The sequence below is a fragment of the Sus scrofa genome, chromosome 1, assembly GCF_054392235.1.
Source record: "Sus scrofa isolate SSC_HxYL_T2T_F1_AM1 chromosome 1, Sscrofa_HxYL_maternal_Yorkshire_Landrace_v2.0, whole genome shotgun sequence".
NCBI classification, from domain to species: domain Eukaryota; kingdom Metazoa; phylum Chordata; class Mammalia; order Artiodactyla; family Suidae; genus Sus; species Sus scrofa.
In genome coordinates, this window is record NC_139383.1 from 289,683,434 (window position 1) to 289,704,046 (window position 20,613).

At 57.1% G+C, this 20,613-nt stretch overlaps 1 protein-coding gene across 5 annotated transcripts in view; it reads left to right on the forward strand.

Annotated features, from left to right (window-relative positions):
• CACNA1B (calcium voltage-gated channel subunit alpha1 B) overlaps window positions 1-20,613 on the forward strand; it is a 197,337-nt gene that overhangs the window by 58,503 nt on the left and 118,221 nt on the right. For all 5 annotated transcript variants that reach the window (XM_085002325.1, XM_085002321.1, XM_085002329.1 and 2 more), the window contains exons 11-17: window positions 1,745-1,954; window positions 5,441-5,553; window positions 6,464-6,576; window positions 8,199-8,330; window positions 8,476-8,548; window positions 17,780-17,897; window positions 18,768-18,835. In XM_085002325.1, coding sequence (XP_084858451.1) covers window positions 1,745-1,954; window positions 5,441-5,553; window positions 6,464-6,576; window positions 8,199-8,330; window positions 8,476-8,548; window positions 17,780-17,897; window positions 18,768-18,835 — 827 coding nt within the window. The remainder of the gene's footprint in view (window positions 1-1,744; window positions 1,955-5,440; window positions 5,554-6,463; window positions 6,577-8,198; window positions 8,331-8,475; window positions 8,549-17,779; window positions 17,898-18,767; window positions 18,836-20,613) is intronic.

The following is a 20,613-nucleotide window of genomic DNA, read 5'->3' on the forward strand; positions in this document are numbered from 1 at the left end:
TTGGTCTAATCTCCTTAAGGTCCATCCAGGTTGTTGCGTGTTGCAGAATTGGAAGGCTGCCTAGTGTTTTGTTGTATGTATAGAACACGTTTTCTTTATCCATTCATCTGTCAGTGGAAACTTGGGTTGTTTCCACGTCTTATCTGTTGTGAATAGTGCTGCAGTGAACATGGGAAAGCTACTGTCTTTTCAAGATTCTGATTTCAATTCTTTTGTCTCTCTCCCTCTGCATACACACCTGCATGTATCTATGTATATACACACTTGCCTTTGAGGAGGGAGTGGGTGTGTCTGGCTGTGGCCTTGGCATTTTGCAGTCCTTAGAAGGCTGGCCAAGGGGTTTTGTTGAACGAGCGAGCCCTGAATAACTGTCATTGGCTGGTATCTGGTCAGGGATTAGGAGGCTCTGTCCTGGTGTAGTCAGAAGGAGCCTGTGATGGAGCAGAGTCTTCTGTGGGTATGGATGGGCTGTAGCATCTAGAGCGCCAGGAATTCGTCATTAGGGCCCTGCAAGGTCTCCAGAGGGCTGATTGACAGGTGCTTTCCTGGCGGCCCTGCGACCCCTCCTCCTGCATCTGGGCACAGCCTCTCCCTGTCTGATGGGGGAGGCGGTTGACCAGCGTGTAGACCAGTCTCTTCAGAGGCCTCAGGCTCTGCCTTCGTCTAGTGAATCCAAGAAAAGCCCAGCCAGTAGTGGTCTTGGCGTGCCATCGAAAGTCTGGGTGTGCACGTGAGCGTGTGCCTGAGCAAAGCAATGCCCGTCATCACGTAACACCCCCACCCCAGGGGCCGATGACCGGGCTTGAGCACCCAGAGGCACTGACAGAGGCTGGCCACTCGGTCAAGTGGCTTGAGGGGTTTGGTGGTAAAAAGAGGGTGGCCCTGTGCCCCCAGAGCTCAGTCCGGCACGGGGGTTGGGCACGGAGCTGGCCAACAGGGCACTACAGTGCAGCTGGTAGGAGGTTATGATTGTTTGGGTGCTCAGCCCTATTTATTGGAGCAGCCCAGAGAGGGCCACATGGAAGCCGAGACACGAAGCTGGAAGGAGCCGGCGCAGGGAAACCTTTTCTGCCTGGTCGAGGCGGAGCACGGGTGCTGTGTGCACCAAGCAGAGGGCAGTCGCGTCTGGCTGGTGAGGAGGGAGAAGGCGCGTCCTCGGCAGACTTTCTGGCCCCTCAGTCTTTGGTTCTCTGTGGGCCCCTTTGCTCTGCTGCTGGGGCAGATGCAAAAGACCGGAGCTTGGCTGTGTCCAGTCACACTCCTTAAAAGGCAGGTGGCCAGTGTTGTTGACCCCTGAGCTCAAGAGGAAAGGGGACCAGGAGCAGCTGGACTCTCTGGGGCACAAGGCAGAGTCGGGAGGGCCTGGGAGCCTCACGGCTGCCCCCCTGGGAGGCAGCCAGGGGTGGTGGGGACCAGAGGCCAGTTGCAAGCTGGGTCTCCCAGCTGGAGCCCAGTAGCCCTGGAGGCCGCCAAGGCTCTCGGGCTCCCTTATTGGTGAGACGGGGGTGGGGCAGGGCCTCCTGCGGGCGGCGCAGGGCGAATCAGCGCCGCGCCGTAACGTGTGGCCCGGACCCCTGCGGCGCCTGTTGGGGGGGGGGGGGGGGAGACACGGGCCTTGAGCCCGGCGCGGGCTGGGACAGTGTCCGGGCAGGTGTTTGCGGGAAGCGTGTCGCGGGCGTGCGTGGGCGGAGGGAGCCCGTCCCGAGCCCCGGGCCGCTGCCTCAGCGCGCCGCTGTTCCCGCAGGGTCCCCCTTCGCCCGAGCCAGCCTCAAGAGCGGGAAGACGGAGAGCTCGTCCTACTTCCGCAGGAAGGAGAAGATGTTCCGCTTCTTCATCCGGCGCCTGGTGAAGGCGCAGAGCTTCTACTGGGCGGTGCTCTGCGTGGTGGCCCTGAACACGCTATGCGTGGCCATGGTGCACTACCACCAGCCGCAGCGCCTCACCACCGCGCTGTGTGAGTAGCTGGGCTCTGCTGGTGTTTCCTGTCTCTTCGCAGCGGGTCGAACCTGGGCGTGTTCGCGACCAGGGCCGACTTGCCAGCCTGGGTCCATCAGGCCAGGCCCGGGGCTCTGGGTCACGACCTGTCTGGCCCTGGCTACCATTCCGGGGAAGCAGAGAGGGACCGGCCTGACCCTCATACCCTGCGGGCTGTGCAACTGAAGGTCACGGAGGAAGACCCTCCGTGGACGCCGCCTGTCCCGCGGTCAGTGCTCCTTCCCTGCCCCAGGGTCAGCCGCCTTCAGCCTGTAGCTGATCTGGAAATGGTCTGTTCTGGGCTCCCGCGAGGGCCTCCCTGTCTCCATGGAGTGACATCGCGGAGCCCAAGAGAGCCCTTCTCTGGAGAAGAACTGCTGACTCCCAGTTCCGGCCCGGACAGGCCACACTACCCCTGTGGGACATCTGAGCCGGGTGCCTCTGACCAGGCGCCGGGCAGCCAGCTGGAGACCGACGGCCCCACGGGATGCTTGGAAATGGGGGCGGGGGTGGTGGTGGTGGTGGCTGTGTTGGGGGCGGGACTCCAGGCTCCTGTTTCTCAGACTTCTGTTGAAATCCACTCCTTGGGTTTGGGAAAGGGCAGAGAGAACACAGAAGCCAAAGGCCCTCTAGCAGACAGGCCGCCCCGGCTCCTGGGAGGGTGAGGTTCAGAAACTGCGTGCAGTGAACTAGGTGCTCTGGCCCTGAGTCGTGTGTGCTGGGTCCACGGCTTGGGACTGAGTCCTTGGGGTCGTGTTTCCCCACCCTCAGGGCTGGGTGGGGACCCGGGAGATGGGGCTTCCTCCTCATTCAGCCAGCGATGCGGCTGCTCCCGGGGCCTCCTAGCCAGGCCTTCTCTTCCCACGAAGGAAGCCAGTGGGAGCCACTCGGCCTTGTGGTTACTCCTTGTTTCCTGGAGACGCGTGATCCGCGTGGGCTGGGGGTGACCTGTATGTCCTGGCTGCATCCATGACGGAGGGTGCAGGCGTGGGGCTGGGCCCCAGGCATTCTTGGCCGGATGCCTCCCCCTCATGGCTTTGTCTTCTCTTTGGTTCCTGGAAACTGCTGACTTCACTTGGCATCACCCAGGGAAAGTGGCTGGAGGCAGAGCTGGGTCTCTGCCGGGTCTGGACGGCTCTGCTCGGAGCCCAGGCTCTGTCCTTGACAGCTGGGCTGGAGCTGAGGCAGGCTGACCCACTGAGGTAGAGCAGGCCTTGAGGAGGCAGAGGCAGCGTGGGGGCTCCCTTCAGGACCAGCTTCTTCAGAGCTCTCCACGGGCCCTGGCCTGAGGCTGGCTGCCCGCACGTGGCTGGCTGCCTCCCAAGTGTGCGCTCCTGCTGCCCTGTGGATCCTGAGGCTGGCTGGCGAGGGAAGGGAGGGAGCAGGTGCTGTCTCACAGGACGGACCCGTCACCTCCGCTGTCCCTCAGTCCCACAGCATGCTGTCTTCCTGGTGCAGTGCCCGCACTGCTTACTGCTGCCCTTTGGCAGTGATCTGGAGAGAGGGTCAGCCTGGATCCCGTGCCAGCTCATAGCACTCGCACCTGCTGGGTGAAGGAGTGACCCCGCAGTGAACGAATGCACCCATCTCTGGGCCTCTACGGGGGGGCTGAAGAGATGAAGCTGAAGTGGGTCTCTTCCCTGGGAGAGCGGATGGGCAGGCAGGGTGCTGGGGTGCCTCCTCTGGGTGCCCCTTTCTCTGAAAGCTTCCCCTTCGGCCACGCCTGTGCCCATCACCACAGAGCACTCTTACTTTGGTCTCCTGGGGAGCAAGACGGGCACCTGCGTCAGCTCCAAGGTCTGGTGTGTGGGTGGTGGGAGGGCCTTTCTCTGCAGCCCTGCCTTCCAGGACCTGAGCTCCTTTCATGAGATGCAAGGGCGGGTGCCCCTGTGACCTCGCGTGGAGGGGCTGTGGGGCTCTGTGCTCTGAGCTGGACACAGCTTTTCTGTGCTTCTCCTGGCTGCTGGTCAGCATGGCTGCTGGTCAGCACTGCCAGGTCCAAATGTCAGTTGTTCAGGCAGTGCCAGGCCTGACTGGGCACAGGGGGTGGGCAGGGCGGGGGCGGGGCGGTTCCTTCTTCCCCAGGCAGTTTCTGCCTGGGCGTCAGCAGGCTTCCACGTCTCTGGCCTGGGCCTCTCAGCTTCTCCAGGAAGGCTGCTTTGCCTTCTTGTTACTCCTCCCACGCGTGGCTCGGGTGCCCTGGTGTTTTTTTGGTGGCCTCAGAGGCCAGGCTAGCAGTGGGTGAGCTGCTCCCAGGAGCTGGTTGTCCGTATGCTCAGGTCCCCCATGTGAGGCCTTCCTGGCTGTCCAGCCTGGCACATGTGTGTCTGTGAGGCATGTGCTCAGTGGGCAGTGGAGGTGTCTGCTTGTCCGGGGTCTCGGCTGCTGCAGATCTGCCCAAGGAGGCTGCTGTGTCTGTGCAGAGCTCAGTGGAGAGCAGATCTTGGGGTGCACACGGAGGGCGCCAGCCGTTTTATCAGGAGCTGCTTGAGGTCAGGTCTCCCAACCGTCTGGATTCCAGAAGCCATGGGGGGTAGGGTGGGCAGCTGCTCGGTGCCTGGACTCCCCAGTTCTTGGCCCTCTGTGGAGGGCCCTGCCCTTGGTGCTGAGCTGTCTCCTGGCCCCGGCTGCCCTGGGGGTCACAGCCATGGTGCCTTTGCCTCATCATACAAAGTGATGGGTGGATTCCAGCTTTGGGAGGAGAAGCAAAGACGGTGACCTTTTACGGCTTCTGGACTGTTTCTTCTTGCTCTGACCCTGCCTTCGGCTCAGGCTGGGTCAGCAGTAGTGAGGGTGCCTTGAATTCCCAGCATGGCCCTCAGCTCCAGGGTGAGTCCTGTGGCCCGTGGAGGGTCAGCAGTACCCGTGGCAGGACACCCGGGCCGAGGCAGGCCCTGCTCACTGGGCTGTGGGAAGATGAGGGCGCCCGCAGGGGTCTCTGTATGACTTGCAAAGCAAGGGTGTGGCTTCCCCAAGGCCCCTGGCTGTGTGGCCTGGGTGGCGGGAGGTAGGACGCTCGCCTTGCGTGGGCAGGGTGAGCCTGCAAACAAAGGGAAAGCCTGAGCTGGGGTCAGGGAGTCCTCACGGAGAGATGGGGGCTGGCCGTGGTGCCGTCAGCGCATGGAGCGGGGAGTGAGACCGGCCGCAGAAGGACGGGCCAAGGCCGCCTCCATCCGCTCCGTGGGGGCTGGGCGCCCTCTGTCTGACCGTCTGGGGCCTCCTCAGGGGACTCGGGCCCTGCATGTCCCGCAGGCACCGGGCACTCCCCTTTCAAACCGGAAGGAGCACCGCTCTCCCACCCTCTTCCCTGTTCCGTCCTGGGCCCAGGCTGGAGCTCAGGGGCCGCAGACCAGGACTGCGAGGCTCAACCCAGGCTCTGCCCAGAGCTCTGGTGTCCCCCAGTCTGAGCTGGAGCCAGGCGGGAGGAGGCCGCGCGCTAATCCGCCTCTTCTCCGGCTTCCCCTAGACTTTGCAGAGTTTGTTTTCCTGGGTCTCTTCCTCACAGAGATGTCCCTCAAGATGTACGGCCTGGGGCCCAGGAGCTACTTCCGGTCCTCCTTCAACTGCTTCGATTTTGGGGTCAGTGAGCTGCCTCTTCAGGGACGCCTGCTGGGGGCCCAGGCGGGTCTGGATCCTCACTTGGGAGAGGACCGTGCACGCAGCCCCTTCCCGCAGTGAGAGCTGGGGTCTGTGGGGCAGAACGCAGGGGACTGACCCCATGTGGGTCAGGAAGGCTGCCTGCAGACGGGGCGGCCCGTCCTGGTCAGGCCCTGACCGATGGAGGTGCCGGCCATGGGACAGCCTCCTGCTCTCGCCTGACCCTGTCTCTGCTCAAGGCTCCATGCCGGCCTCTGCACCTGCGATTGATCTTTTAAATGTGCTGCTCTCCCCTGAGGGCTGGAGGGGCTGTGGTCCTGGTCCTCCAGCACCCTGTGGGTCTGGGCCCGGGCAGCTTGGGCACACGCACTGGTACTACCTGGGAGGACGGACAGGCCATGGTGGCCCAGCCGTCCTGGTGGGCCTGTGGGAGCAGTGGGCCGGGCCCTTCCCCAGCCTCTGTAGGGGAGGGAGGTCGGAAGGCAGGCATCTCTGAGGCTCTGGAAGAGCACGGGCAGCAAGGGGCCGCTGCCTGGGACCCAGCCGACATGCAGGACACCTCCCTGCGCTGAGCCCAGGGCCCCGGGAGGGGGCGCTGTTGACACCTGCCCTGTGGCTGCGTGGAGGCTCTGAGTGAGACGTGCCGGCCTCAGTGGTGTTTAAGAAGCTGCTGGGGTCCCCTGGCTGGAGCAAGCACAGGGGAGGCAACAGACAAGGAGGTTTCAGATCTGCCAAGAAATCTGCAGTCCGGACTCGCCCGCATCCTGTGTCCCCCTGCAGTGTCTGGGCTGAGGGCGGGCGGGCACCAGGAAGCGTGGGCTGGAAAGACAGGGTGGACGCCTGTCGAGCGGCGCGGCCACGCGGCCCCGGGCTGAGCCCGTCTCCTTTGCAGGTCGTCGTGGGGAGCATCTTCGAGGTGGTCTGGGCGGCCATCAAGCCGGGGACCTCCTTCGGGATCAGCGTGCTGCGGGCCCTCCGGCTGCTGAGGATCTTCAAAGTCACCAAGTAGGGCGGCCGCGCGTGGCGGGCGGGGGGCAGGCGGCGGCAGCAGCGAGGCTGGCCGGCAGCGGGCTCTTCCTGGGGGTCTGCGGCGCTGGGCGTGACCTCAGCTGTCTAGAGTCTCTTTGTGTGGCTGGCAATTGTTTTCAGCACAGAAGAGGCTTAGGAAGCAGCCCCAGGCAGGGCAGCAGCCCAGCACGACCGCGTCAGGGCCTGGGGGCCACGTCTCCCCCAGGGTCGTTTCCAGCCTCAGGGCTGGCGTCTGCACTCCGGGCGCTCCGGTCCTTTCCCACAGTCTCACATGAGCTCCTCCCTTGAAAGCAGTGGTCCCCTCTTTCAGCCTTCGGAGATGGCTCTGCTCCCTAGGTTACAGAGACAACGGAAGGTATCAGATGGGAGCTCTTTCTGGGTCCCGCCCCTAAGGCTGCTCACCAGCCGGACCTGGCCCTGGTGTGACTCTGACCTTCTGCCCCGAGCCCCCAGGCCGTGTGTCCAGTACCGTCCCTCCTGGCTCTTTACGCCAGGACCTCGAGGCTCTCAGGTCTTTTCGAGTCTGTCTTAAATCTGAGTCTGAGGCCTCTGGAGATCACGGTGGCATCCCTGTTGAGGAGGCCTAGGCAGGGGTTCAGTCCAGCTTGGCCCGCAGACGTCACTGGGCGTCTTGCACTGGCCGGGGGCTGTGGGGGGGGGTGACTGCCAGCGCTGCGTTCACCTTGGTGTGGGCCTGGCATTGTAGGAGCTTCATTTCCTCTGGTGGAGCTGGCGGCCGCATCCTGAGATGGGCTGACCTACACCCCTGCCGCCCCAGGACCAGGCTCTTCCAGAGTCTTCCAGCCCATCTCCCATTAATACTTACGCACCTTGTCAGAGCGTCTGAGGGGGAAGGACAAGCCTCCATGGTGCTGGCACTAGGGAGCAGGACGTGGTGTGGGACCCAGGGACGCCCCGTGGCAGGGTGAACGCTGAGACTGCTGTCTGCCCCAGGACCCTCCCTGGCAGGGCAGGGGACCCAAAGGCAAAGGCAGCACGTGGCTGACTCCACTCTGTTCTCTGGGCCCTCCTGGGGGAAGTGCTGGAGGGCACAAGTCACCCAGAGGCTTGTCAGGCTGTTGGCAGACTTGGGGGGGGGTGTCCAGCTAAAGGAGGGGACAAGGCCTCTGACCTGCAGGAGTGTTTGAGGGGTGGGGTGGAGGGGGACAGAGGCTGGCCAGGCTGGCCAAGCTGCCCCTCCCTCCCTGCTGCGTGGCCCAGCCCTCGCGGAGGCTCCTGCAGAAGGAGGGCCTGCTTGCTCACGGAGGGCGGGCTTACGCTCCCGTGCGGCCCTCCTGCTGCACGCAGCCGGGGCGTGAGCCTGCAGGGGTCCGGGGGTGAAGGAGGGCGTGGTCCCCAAGGAGGGAGGCTCGGGGCGGGGGGCAGGTTTGGGGGTGAGCACGAGCCCAGCGCTGGCCTTGTCGTCCCTGCTGTCCCTGTGGGGCCCCCAGTGGGGCGGTCTAGATGGTGGGTCTGGAACCCTGGGGAAGGCTCTCGCCTCACGTCCAGCGGGGGCCCTCAGGTTGGGAAGCTGCCGAGGCCGCGGGTGAGCGTGGTCCGGGCACCTGGGCGGGCTCCGACCGGCCGGCCCCCCGCAGGTACTGGAGCTCCCTGCGCAACCTGGTGGTGTCCCTGCTGAACTCCATGAAGTCCATCATCAGCCTGCTGTTCCTGCTCTTCCTCTTCATCGTGGTCTTCGCTCTGCTGGGCATGCAGCTCTTCGGGGGACAGTGAGTCAGGCTGGGCGCGCCGGGACTCCACGGCCACCTCCACGGCCCCTCCCTGCAGGTCCAAGACGCAGCCACGGGCCGCCTGCCCGGTGCCAGGTCCCCTCCTGATGGCGCTGCCTCTGCCCAAGACTCTTGCTCTTTTCAGGTTCAACTTCCAAGACGAGACTCCAACGACCAACTTTGACACCTTCCCTGCTGCCATCCTCACTGTCTTCCAGGTAAGACTCCTGGCTCCTGGCTCCTGGCCTGCTGGGCTTGGCCTTCCTTCCCCATCAGCCCCTGCCTAGCGCTTCAGCACAACCAGACACCAACCTTCAGACAGAGCTTGGCATAAAGCAGAAAGAACAGGTGGGGAGATGGCACGGGTAGGTCTGGGACCTGGGTCAGGAAGCAGCTCCCCAGCGAGCAGGTGGAGACCCCAGGAGGTGCTGGCCTTCAGGGCGCCACTTACTTCCCAGCCCCCGGCCTGGAGCCAAGCCCAGCTGCCTTTCGTCTTCGGAGATTAAAGTGGAGGCCACTCCCCAAGCCCTTCCTGCCGAGGCCCAGGCCCTGGGGCACCTCGTCTCTCCTTCCACCTGGAGAACATGCCCCGCGGCCCGGGAACCTTGCCTTCTGTGTGGTGTGGTCCTTGGCTCCCTGCGGGGGCCTTTCTCAGTAGAGCTACCTACCCCCATGGAGCTGTAGCCCCCACGTGCCCCCATGCCCAGCCAAGCCAGTAGGACAGAGCCAAGCGCCTGTGTCCCACAAAGCCTCCTTGGCCCCGTGACGCTAAGCAGAGTGGGCAGGGAGGGGTGTTTTGCCCAGGGTGACACTTAGGGAGCCCCAGGGGCTGTATGGCCCTGCCACTCCTCCAGGCCTCTGGGGCTGCTGACGCTGCCCCTGGCCAATGCTGGAGCCACAGTGAGTAGGCGGAACCAAACCAGATAATTGCTGACTTGACTCAGACCCGGTGGTCTCACCCCCAAGCCCTCCTCCTCCTGTCCTGGGTGGGGCCCTGCAGCCCCAGCCCCCTCAGGGCCAGCTGACAGAGCAGCTCTTCTCCGGCCTAGCAGGACCCCAGACTGTTGTCTGGTTTCTCATCTGACCCCACCTTTGAGTGGCTCTGTCCTCCCCTGATCTCCTAAGAGTGTGGGGGGTGTCCGCACACAGAAGCACTGGGAATGGCTTGGCTGATTCAGCTGGGAAGCCACTTGGCCGTTGAAGGCGGCAGAGAGACTAACTGAGGCTGGTGGAGGCCAGGCCTGTGCTCCCACAGGATGCCCCTGGACCGAGGATGGAGCCCTCCAGAGTGGGGTTGGAGAGGGCACAGGGAGGCAAGTGGCCAGGGCAGAACAACCTGAACTTTACTCCTGGTGAAGCTGCTCTGGCAGAAGTGGGCCGACAGCGCCTGTGGTTGGAGGGTGAGCTGCTCCTAAGGTAGCAGGCAAATACGGGTCCTCTAGTGTCCTCGGAGGGTTAAAGGAAGAACTCAGTGCAAATTAGGGCAGAAAGCACCTCAGCACTAGGAAGATCTGGTTAATATGAAAAATAACTAAGTAAAAATTCTTGAAGTAAAAGATACAGCTATTTAACTTAAAACATAGAGGTTGAGCTGTACACGATGCAATCCATGCAGGGGAATGAAAGGGGTATGGAAGACCTGCAGCCGGGCCCGAGGCCCACGGTACTCCAGGGAGGGTCTGACACAGCCGGATAAAGAGAAAATCTTAAAATCTGCTCTAGAATGGCAGAATGCCAGTCTGATGGCTGGCCTCTCGTGGCTATGAGGCCAGAAGGTCTGGGAAAAGAGTAACTTTAAAATATTGGCGGACAGCCCCTGCTGGCCTGGAATTCCAACCCAGAGAGCCGTGATCCAAGGTGGAATAAGACACATCCAGACACAAACCCCGAGACTTAGCACCCGAATGCTGAAAGCACCACAAACATGGATGCATTTAGGGAAGTGGATGAAATAGAGGGAAAAAGTGCATTAACCCACAGAGGAGCAGAAAACCTGGACATTTCAGAAGTGAAATAATGAAAAATCTACTTGGCTTGGCCACATACTGACAGTTTTACAAGTGAATTCTGCTAAGTATTTAGGAAAGGTCACTCCAGTTTCACACAGAGAACTCTGGAGAAGATAAAGAGGAGACACACGCCTTCCTTTTTATGAGGCTGGAGTGGCTTGGATGTGAAACACTCGAAAGGACAGCATAAGAGAGGAAGGCGGAGGGTCCGCGCAGACACAGAGCCTCCTCGCGGACGTGGCGACTCAGTCCGGGTGCTCGTGAAGGTTGTCTTTACGACCCACTTGCATCTGTCCTAGAGATGCGGGACGGTTGGTTACTAGAAGGCCTGTGAACGCGATTCGTCACGTCAACAGGTGAAAGAAGGGAAACCAGGGATGAGCAGAAGGAAAGAGAAAGCGTGTGAATTCTCGCAAAAGCCCAGTCGAGTACCAGAGTGCTCGGCCGACGTCATGGTTGAAGCTGTGTGAAGAGTACACAGGGATTTGTGACGTGCTGCACCTTGTGCATGTTTGAAGATGTCGGTGATAATTTTTTTCTAGAAGAAGATCTCATGATAAAAGCCCAGCACTCCTTCCAAATATAAGCTCTTAGCAGATTATGCTACTAATGAAGTGGAATAAGGAAAAAATGAAACAAAATTTCTTAGGATTCCTAAGGCAGAAAGAAAAATGCCATTGTTCACAGGTGAAATATTTGTATACACGGAACACTTGTGTTGTCACTGCAAACAGTGGGGACAGTTTGGTTATCTATAGGGAAAAACACAGGGCTGGATTTCTACCTTATAGCAGGTCTGAAAAGAAATTTGGATGAATTAGGATGTAAACGTGAACAGCAAACCTGAAGTCCTTGCTCCCGGGAGTGTAATGTTACTAGCTTCAGTCAGCGAAGACCTTCTTGAGGAAAATATTAAAAAGCACAGATCATAAAGGAAAGCTTTGGCTAATTCGATTATTACTAATACAAACTTCTGTGCATCAAAAGACACTATAAAAAGGCCAAACAAGTTATAGGCTGGGAGCAGGCGGTTCCACAGCATCAGCTAATAACCAGCAGAGGGTTGGTGTCTAGAATGTTAAATGCTTCCGCAAATCTTGGAGGGAAGACAAGCAACACAGCAAGAGAGGGCCAGGCGTGCAGCAAGTAACGCAGCACGGTAGGTTGGGCTGATGAGTAGCCTGTGAAGACCATCACCTGTTTGACTCGTAGTCAGGGAAATGCAAATTAAACCCACAGTGCGGCAGCATTTCCACCTGTCACTGTAGCCGAAATGAACAAATCTGACAATCTCAAGTTTCAGGGAAGATGCGGAGGAGTGAGCCTTCCTTGGTGCTCTTGGTGGGTGGTGGACGCACTTTGGAAAGTGATGTCGCATCAGCTAACCTGCCGGGACTCGCGCAGAAGCAGTGCCTGTGTGGTGTGTACGTGGAGGGTCCCTGGTGGGTCGCACAAGACACCCGTTAGGCTTCGCAGCAGCATCACGTCTGATGGCAAAACCCGGGACCTTTCTCCCCATTCATCACGAGGAGAGTGGGTCCGAAGAGCGTCGTATCTGCACATCAGGAGAGTGAATGACATGGAATAAACTGTATCAACGTGGGTCACAAACAACACTAAGCTCAAAAAGAAAAGCAAAATTTGGAATGATACATATTATGTTATGTTAGGATACCATTTCATATGATACCATTTAAACAAGGACGAAGACATCTTGTTTCAAAACATGTTGCATGTTGCTTAGGACATCTATGCAGTAACAGTATCAGAGCTTGCTCAGCAATGACTAACGCCAAATTCAGGGTGAGCCGGGCTCGAGGAGAGGGGGCGAGGCGAGAGCTCAATTCAAGAAACCACAGCTGCGTTTCAGTGTTTTATTTCTTAAGCTGGGTAAACGCTTTGTTAAATATTATTCGTGGTACCTTTCTGAATGTTTGAAATAGTACATAATTTAAAATTAAAGGGATACAAAAAGATAAACTAGGTTAACATTAGCCAAGAGAAAGTTGATGTCCTATTAGCATCAGCTGAAATCAAAGTTAAGGTGAAAAAACTCTTTAGTGAAAATAAGGAAACGCATCACATGACAGCAAAGGGAGGGTGCAGGCTAACACCACGGCCTAAAAAGCAAGAACTGACGAGTTACGCGGGGAAGTCAAAAGTCCACCCTCCTTTAAGAGATTTAATAGTAAGTTTCTATGGATGAAGCTGATAAGCGATTCAAAAGAGTGTACAAGAACTCCTGAGGCGAAGTCTCGGATCCGCCGACGTGTGTAGAACTTGGCACCCAACCGGAGGTGAATAAAGTAGTCATGATTTGAGGCACATAGACGTTTACAGAAATCGACCACTTGCTAAGGCAGTCAGGGAATTCCTCCCAGCGGAGAATTGCTCTCCTTCTGCGCACCTTCTTAGTATTACTTAAATAAATAGAAACCACTAGTACACGGTCCCTTAAAACCTTCCTGTCTTTGAAAGTGAAAGATTGAGTTAAAGAAGACATCACAGAGCACACCACAAACAGTTTGAACAATAATTAGAAAAACTTATGGGATGACTCGGAAGCAATACCTGGAGGAAAACTTATAATCTTCAAAGCAATTATCAAACTAAGAAAATGACTAACGAGAATAATAGGGTAAGCCAAGGAAAAATTGAAAGCAGGAAAAAATAGTGTTAAGAGCAGACATTAGCGAAACAGAAAACGAAAATACTAAAATACCAAGGAAGCAGAATCATCAAAAGCTCATTCTCAAGAAGACTAATAAAATAGATAACTTTATAGCAGGACTGATCAAGGGGGAAAAAAGCACAAATAAAAGGGGAGCCCAGTACAACAAGCTAGCGAATATAATAAAAACGAAGCAGACTCGCAGATGCAGAGGACAAACTGGTGACCAGTGGGGAGAGGCGGGGAGGGGCAGATGGGAGCAGGGGATTAGGAGGCACAAACTGTGACGTGTAAATGAAGCTGCAAGGGTATATTGTATAGCACAGGGAATAGGGCCAGTATTTTGTAATAACTGTAAATGGAGTATAACCTTTAAAAATTAGGACTCATGAAATATTGCACACCTGTATCTTGTATAATATTGTAGATAAACTATACTTAACTAAAAACCATTTTTTAAAATGTATAGCCTGAGAGGGAGGTATAACTACAGAAAAGGGAGATGTTTTTTAAAATCCCAAGAAAATATTATGGCAACTTTATGCCAATAGATTTGAAAACTTAGATGAAATATTTACTTCTATAGGAAGACATCAATGACTTAAATTAGAAGTGAAAAACCTGGGTAATTTTATAACCCATTTAAAGAAAAGAAGTCCATAGTCAAAACTCTCTGCCTTCCTCCCTCTGGCCCAGGGCTCAGTGAGTTAAGAGTTTTGCAGAGCCTGTAAGGAACAGGTGATAACTTACTCAACCCTTTTAGAGAGGGGAAGAAATCATTTCATGAGGCTAGTAAACTTTGACACCACAGGCAGGCAAAGACGGTATGAGAAAAGCAAAATGCAGACCAGAGTATGAGCTCTGTCAGCCAAAAAAACCGCAGGAGGCTGCGCATAAGTTTTTGGGAGTCTTGATAGCAATTGCAAAGACACAGATCTGAGTAAAATTAAAATAGTGTTCTAGGGAAGAGAAAGACAAAGGCTGCATGGCTGCGCTCTGGCAGAAGAAGGGGAATGTGGGAGCTCCCGTTGTGGCTCAGCAGTTAACGAACCTGACTAGTATCCATGAGGTCTCGGGTTCGATCCCCGGCCTCGCTCAGTGGGTTAAGGATCTGGCATGGCTGTGGCTGTGGTGTAGGCTGGCAGCTGCAACTCCAATTCCACCCCTAGCCTGGGAACCTCCATGTGCCGCAGGGTGCAGTCCTAAGAGAAATGAAGAAGGGAACGTGTGTCATTTCGGGGTGCCTGTCACCAGGTGTGCTAGGGCAGGTGTCTGGTGAGCATCTGGAGCTTGCGATGGTGGTTCTGGATGCCTGCGTCAGGACAAGTGGTCAAGGGTCAGATTCCACCCGGGTGAGACGTGCAGAAGTCTCTGGCTCCTTTTGGGAGAACTCTCTCAGCAGCAACATCTCCGTTGTGACTCTCCTTTCACACCCCACGAGGCAGGGCTCTGTTCTGTCCACTGACCACCTAAGCACCTGAACATTGCCTGACACACAGCAGGCATCAGAATATTTGCCCAGTGAAGGGAGATGCAAATAGTCCTAAAGAAAAATAGCTGGAAATCGTATCCAACTGGGTGTAAAATAGAACCTCATAGCTAACTGTGTTTATCTCAGTAATACGCGAATGTGTTAGTGTCACTTCCCAGTCTCTATAGGTTAAAAGAAAAATAAGCATATAAATAGATGTAGAAAGAGAAAACATTGAAATTATGATGAAAAACGCATTATACAAAGAACCTAAAATGCTTAAAGGACTTAAAAAAAAAAAAAAAAACCCACATCCAAGTGTGTGATAGCTAATAGGGAGTTCCTTTTTGAGGGTGGGAATGTTCTCCAGTTGCACATCTCTGTGAATATACTAAAAACCATTGAATTATACACTTTAAGGTGACTGAGTTATATGGTATGTGAATCAAATCTCAATAAAGCAGTTTTGTTTAAAAGACTGTAGCAGACATCACAGATAAAAGGTTGTTGATGGTTAATTTTATGTGAAGCCTTGAGTGGACCGTGGGGTGCCTAGAGGAGACATTATTTCCGGGTGTGTCTGTGAAGATGTTTCTGGGTGAGGTTAACATTTAAATTGGGAGACTGAGCAGAGCAGATGTGGGAGGCCCCTCTCCTAGTCCCCAGAAGGCAGAGTCCACTCTCTCCGCACGGCTGTCTTTGTGCTGTGCCAGGCGTCTTCTCTTGCCTGTGGACTCAGAGTTGGGCTGGAACTTACCCCTTCCTATCCCCTTGGCGGCTGTGGTCTTGGGGGCTGATTCTCCATAACCCTGCAATGCAGCCGGATGTCTCCTATTGCGTCTGTTTCTCTGGAGAATCCAGACTTGTACACATTGAAAGCACTGTGATTAAAGAAAAACTGAGGGTATCTGGCCTTCAGGTAGTCGAAGTCAATGTATGTAGTAAGATTTTTTTTTTTTTTAAACAGAAGTAGGACTCAAAAAGAATAGACAAAATAGTTTTTATTTGCAAATGATGTGATCTTTACATAGAAAACCCAAGAGAATCAATTAGGAATAATAAGAATTCGCTAATGTTGCTGAATACAAGCTCAACATACAGAGCATAAAGCTTTTTTTTATAACAATATCATTCAATTAGAATAGTCAATTAAAATGAAAGATTTCATTTACAGTAGTGACAAAGCTATAAGTTACCCAGAAATAAATCTACAAAAAGTATGCAAGACTTTTACAGGTGAAATTGTAAATTGTTACCAAAGGACCTGAAGAACTGAATGCATGTATTTAGAAGTGGGAAGCCTTACCATGGGAGAAGCCTTAACCCTAGTTTAACCTGCGAATTCCGTGTAGCACATCAGTTTTGTGGGCGGGTGAACGTCCAGGAACAGCCAGTTCAAGAAGGTGTGGTTTTCCCACCGCACCGCAGGACTTCTTAGAAGGCTGCAGTCCTGGAGACGGGTGTAAAGGCAAGATATCGAAGAACAGACTAGACCGTCCAGAAACATACCCACGCCTGGGTGGGAAGGGGTCACATCGGAGAGCTGGCGCCAGTGGGGGAAGGACGGAGGGGACAAAAAATGAGCCGTGTGGGAAAAAAGTAGATCTTCGTCCCTGTGTGTAAAGGACGGAGGGACAAAAAAATGAGCCGTGTGGGAAAAAAGTAGATCTTCGTCCCTGTGTGTACACAGAACAGTGACCACAAACTCCGGTGGGACTAGAAACCTAACTGAAAAACCGAACTGTAAAGTAATTCAGAGAAAACATAGGAAAGTTATGACCTTGGGATGGAGAGGGATCTCTTCAGGCGGAAGAAGTAGAAACCCTAAAGGGAAAGACTGATCCATTTGCCTTCATTAGATTTTTATTTTATTTCTTCCCTTTGGCTGCCCCACAGCATGTGGACTTCCTGGCCCAGGGATCAGATCCGAGCCCCAGTTGCAACCTAAGCTGCAGCTGTACCCGACCAGGGACTGAACCTCCACCCCCAAGATGCCACCGATCAGCACCGTGCCCCAGCGGGAACCCCTGGACTTTTTTATAGTACCAAAAACTGTTAAGGGCAAAGATGAGACTAGGAGATTTTTCTAGGCGACATTGCAGATGGAGGGCTAGTATATACAAGAATACATGAGGCGTCAGTGAGAAAAGGCAGGGCATCAGAAATCAAAGCAAAGAGTTGAAAAGGCCACAGAGAGAGAGACTTGAAAGCCGCTGGGCACGTGATGTCCAGCCAGACTAGCCGGCCCGCTCACCCCTCCAGAATGATCGGAGTGGGACAGTGCTGAGCTTGGGATGAGGGCGCGAGCAGAACGCAACTGGCTGGTGGGACTGTAACTCAGGATTCGCACCTTGGACGCGCTTGGTGGAGCCAGAGGTGCGCAGAGCCCACAGCCCAGCAGGACCTGTTCTAGACAGGCTTCCTGCGGGCAGTGAGACACGCGGGCGAAGACCTGGGCAGTGCCTACCGGGAGGTGGGTGAATGCGTGGAGGGTCCGCCAGAGTCTCCAGGAATAGTGTCCAGACGGCGAACCTCCTGAATGTGACCGTGAGGGCAAAGGCCGAAGAGGCCGTGTGTCCTCTGACACCTTCCCCGCATGTTTCAAACACGCCTGGCGGATTCTGTTTGCGGGCACGTGTGTGCGGTGCGCTGGAGGACCACGACGGCAGGGGTGCCCACAGGATTCCTGACGGGGGCTGCCGGTGGAGAGCGGCTGCGGGCAGTGGGCCTGATAAATGCGCCAGATTGTTAGCGCTTTCCCTCCTGGACACCCAAGTGTCTGTTACCTTACCCTCTTGTACTTTCCCAGAAACACAAGTGAAGAAGAGACATGGGTTTCCTTGGGGGCAGGGATGGCATTTAGCCACCCTCATGGCCTGGACCCGCTGGGCCAAGGGTGGTAGGAGCCCGAAGGGTCAGAGGCCCCGCAGTTCCTGTCCGGCCTCGAGCAGCCCTCACCCGTCTTTCAGCCTGTTTCCTCAACCGTGTGGCAGTGACCAGTGAGCAGGTGGCTCTGGGGGGTGGGAAGCTGTGTGCCTGGCCCCACCCAGCACAGTGCTCAGGTCTCTGCCTCCTGTCCTGCGGGAGCTCCCTTTCCATTCTTGGCCGCCACCCAGAGCATGCTCATCTCATAAGGCCTGACCCAGCCCAGCAGCCATGTCCTTCCAGGAGTTTTTCTGGAGGCCCCTGGGCTGCCTTGGCCTCCAGAAGCACTGTCGTCTAAAGACCTGTGGGCTCTTGGGTGCGTGTGGGCGCAGGCGGCCGAGCGGGTGTGCCCGGTGCTCCCCTCCCTCTGCAGATCCTGACCGGGGAGGACTGGAACGCGGTGATGTACCACGGGATCGAGTCGCAGGGTGGAGTCAGCAAAGGCATGTTCTCGTCCTTTTATTTCATCGTCCTGACGCTGTTTGGAAACTGTATCCTTCTGTGCGCAGGGTGCAGGCCCTTGGTGGTCGGTGGGTCGGTGCCGGCCTGGGCCTGCTCTCCTCTTCTTCCCCCGGGAGGATGGAGGGGGGTGCTTGGGGCGCCTCCTCCCGAGGTATGGACCATGGCGCGCCTCCGCTTCCCTCCCCCACCCCCAGGAGCCGCTTGGGCCCCTCCAGATGCAGCCTGTGGCCGCTGTGTCCTCGTTTCTGACCGGGTTGCAGGAGCACCTTGTCACGCCGCAGGGGGCGGAGCCAGGGTGCACGAGGCCTTGGAGGCGGGGGCCTCGGGTTGTGGGCTCTGGGTGTCTGACGCCAGCACAGCTTTTGCCGTTGCTCCTGCTGCTCTGGAGGGAGAGCACCTGAGGGCCGGGTCCCGGGACTCGGCTTTGGCAAAGGAAGGGCGAGGGGCCGGGCAGGTGTGCGCCCGGGCTATTGGCCAGCGGGTTTCTGTGCTTATGGGCTGTCTGTGGCCTGAAATGAAGGAGAGGTGTGCAGAGGGGGCGTCCACGAGCCCTCTCGGGGGCAAAGGCAATTATTCCAACAGACTGTGAGCTTCTGGCCTGGGCAGTTGGCGCTAAGGAGCTAGGCTGCGGAGGCAGTCGTCTGGGCTTTGGGGGAGGTTGGGCAGTGGGCGATTGTGGGCGGCGATGCTGGGTGGGCCCTGGCAGCTGGGGTGGGCTGTGTCTGGGGATGATGGGCTGGGGGGCCAGGGGCTTAAGGGGATGTGGACACTGAGGAGGGAGGCTGGGACTGGTCAGGACGTGGGAAGACGGGCCCCTATTTTGCGTGGAGGAAGCTGTGGTGGGACGGTGAGAGAGGCTGTGGGGCAGAAGGTCCCCTTCCTTAGCTGGAGCCAACCAGACACCCTGCTGAACGTCTTCCTGGCCATTGCCGTGGACAACCTCGCCAACGCACAGGAGCTGACCAAGGTATGTGGGGTAGGGACGCCACCTGCATCCCAGGTATGCGGTAGTGGTGGTGGTGGGGTGTCAGTCCATGTCCCTCTGGACGAGGCCAGAGAGCCACGAGGAGGGCCAGGTCCTGGCTTTTAAGGACCATGTGACCCCTGTCCAGAGGCGTCTCCTTGAGGTCCTGGACAGGCAGGAGTTAGGCTGCCACCAGGCGTAGGGGAGGATGGCGCTGAGGAGGCAGGGGGAGATTAGGACAGCAGAGGACCAGGAGGGCAGCTCCGGGGAAGCCAAGACCTGAGAAGAGCGGCTGGAAAGGCCAGAGGAAATGTGGGAGCAGGAGAGGGCTGAGAGGGAGGCCTGAGAAGTCGGGGGTGGGGGGCAGGCTGCCCTGGCCTCAGGTGTAACAGGCACTGGGGCTTTGTGAAGTGGGGACCTGTCCCGTCCGCAGTGAAAGGGATCGTGAGGTGGGCCTGGGAGGGCGGTGAGGGCCCCTGTGTTCTTCCTGGGCAGGAGGGGGATGAAGAAGGCCCTGTGGTCAGTCTTAGGTGTGGATGGTTGAGCAGGCAGTCACTGGGCAGTGCTGGCCTCAGATTCTCGCCAGGCTGGTTTCTGGAGGAGCAGCTGGTGCCCTTCTCAGCATGGCAGTGCCCCAGCAGGACAGCTTTCTCTCCAGGCGTGCCCAGCGGGAGCCGTCTAATAGTCCCCTCTCATCCCTGAGCCTGGTGGGGACTGTGATTACACATGTCCCCCCCGTGGCTTCTCTCCAGATGACACAGCCCCCTGCCTGGTTACCTGTACCCTCTCGGCCCTGGACAGTGCAGCTGGCCACCCACTGTGTCGGCCTCAGCCTGCTGCTGTGACAAGCCTGGCTCCAGGTGCAGAGGGTGCTGCTGCTGGTCAGTGGGTCTGGAAGAAGGCGCTGCCCCTTGTGGGCACCTGTGTATGCCAGGCATGTGCCTGAGTGTGCACTTTCTGTGTGTGTGCCTCTGTGTGTGTGTGCCTTTCTGCGTGCATGTCTGTGCACCTGCACCTCACGTCCCTGACAGCCTCCTGCTGTGTTGCACCTGTGTGTGTCTGACACAGTCTGGTCACTCCAGTCTAGCCTGTTCCAGGACCCTCAACACTGTCCCCCTTCCGGGCTTGGCCTGGGCCTTCCCTGAGGACAGCAGCAGAGATGCAGGTGTGCCAAGTGCATGCTCTGCAGCTGCCCTGCTCTCAACCCGGTGTCTCGGAGGAGTGCTGCTTGGAGGCGGCCCATGTGGTGTGCCTCCTTTAGCTTCTGCTTGGCCTTCCTCCTCCTCTTGGCCCAGCTGGGCTGCGGCAGTGCCTGTGGGTCTAAACTCCTCCTTTTGCTCCGGCTGCTGGTTTCTGAGGACTCAGGAATCCCACTGGGCCTCCATTTCTGTTGTCGTCCAGGACTGAGACTCAGCCTCACTGTTCAGGAGTGGCTGGAGAATGGCCCACGCCCCTGGCTGGGCTGCCAGGGCAGGGGGACCTGTGCGTCCAGAGCAGGTCTTGGATCAGGGATTCTGGGACCACAGGAACCCAGGGTGCCCAGCAGCATTGGCGGTCTGGCCCCAGCCGTCGTAGGGTGGGCCAGCTTGACTTCCAAGCTCCCACTGTCCTTCAGGTTGTCAGTGGTGGACATACCGAGGCCCTCAGGGCCTTGGGGCCCCATCTCCAGGCACAGGCACCCTGGATGGTGGCCCTTTTGGGTGCCCTAGTTCAGGAATTCTCTTTCTCTGGGAGTCGGGCAGGTGGAGGCCTGTTTGTATCAGGCTCTAGGGCATTCCTGG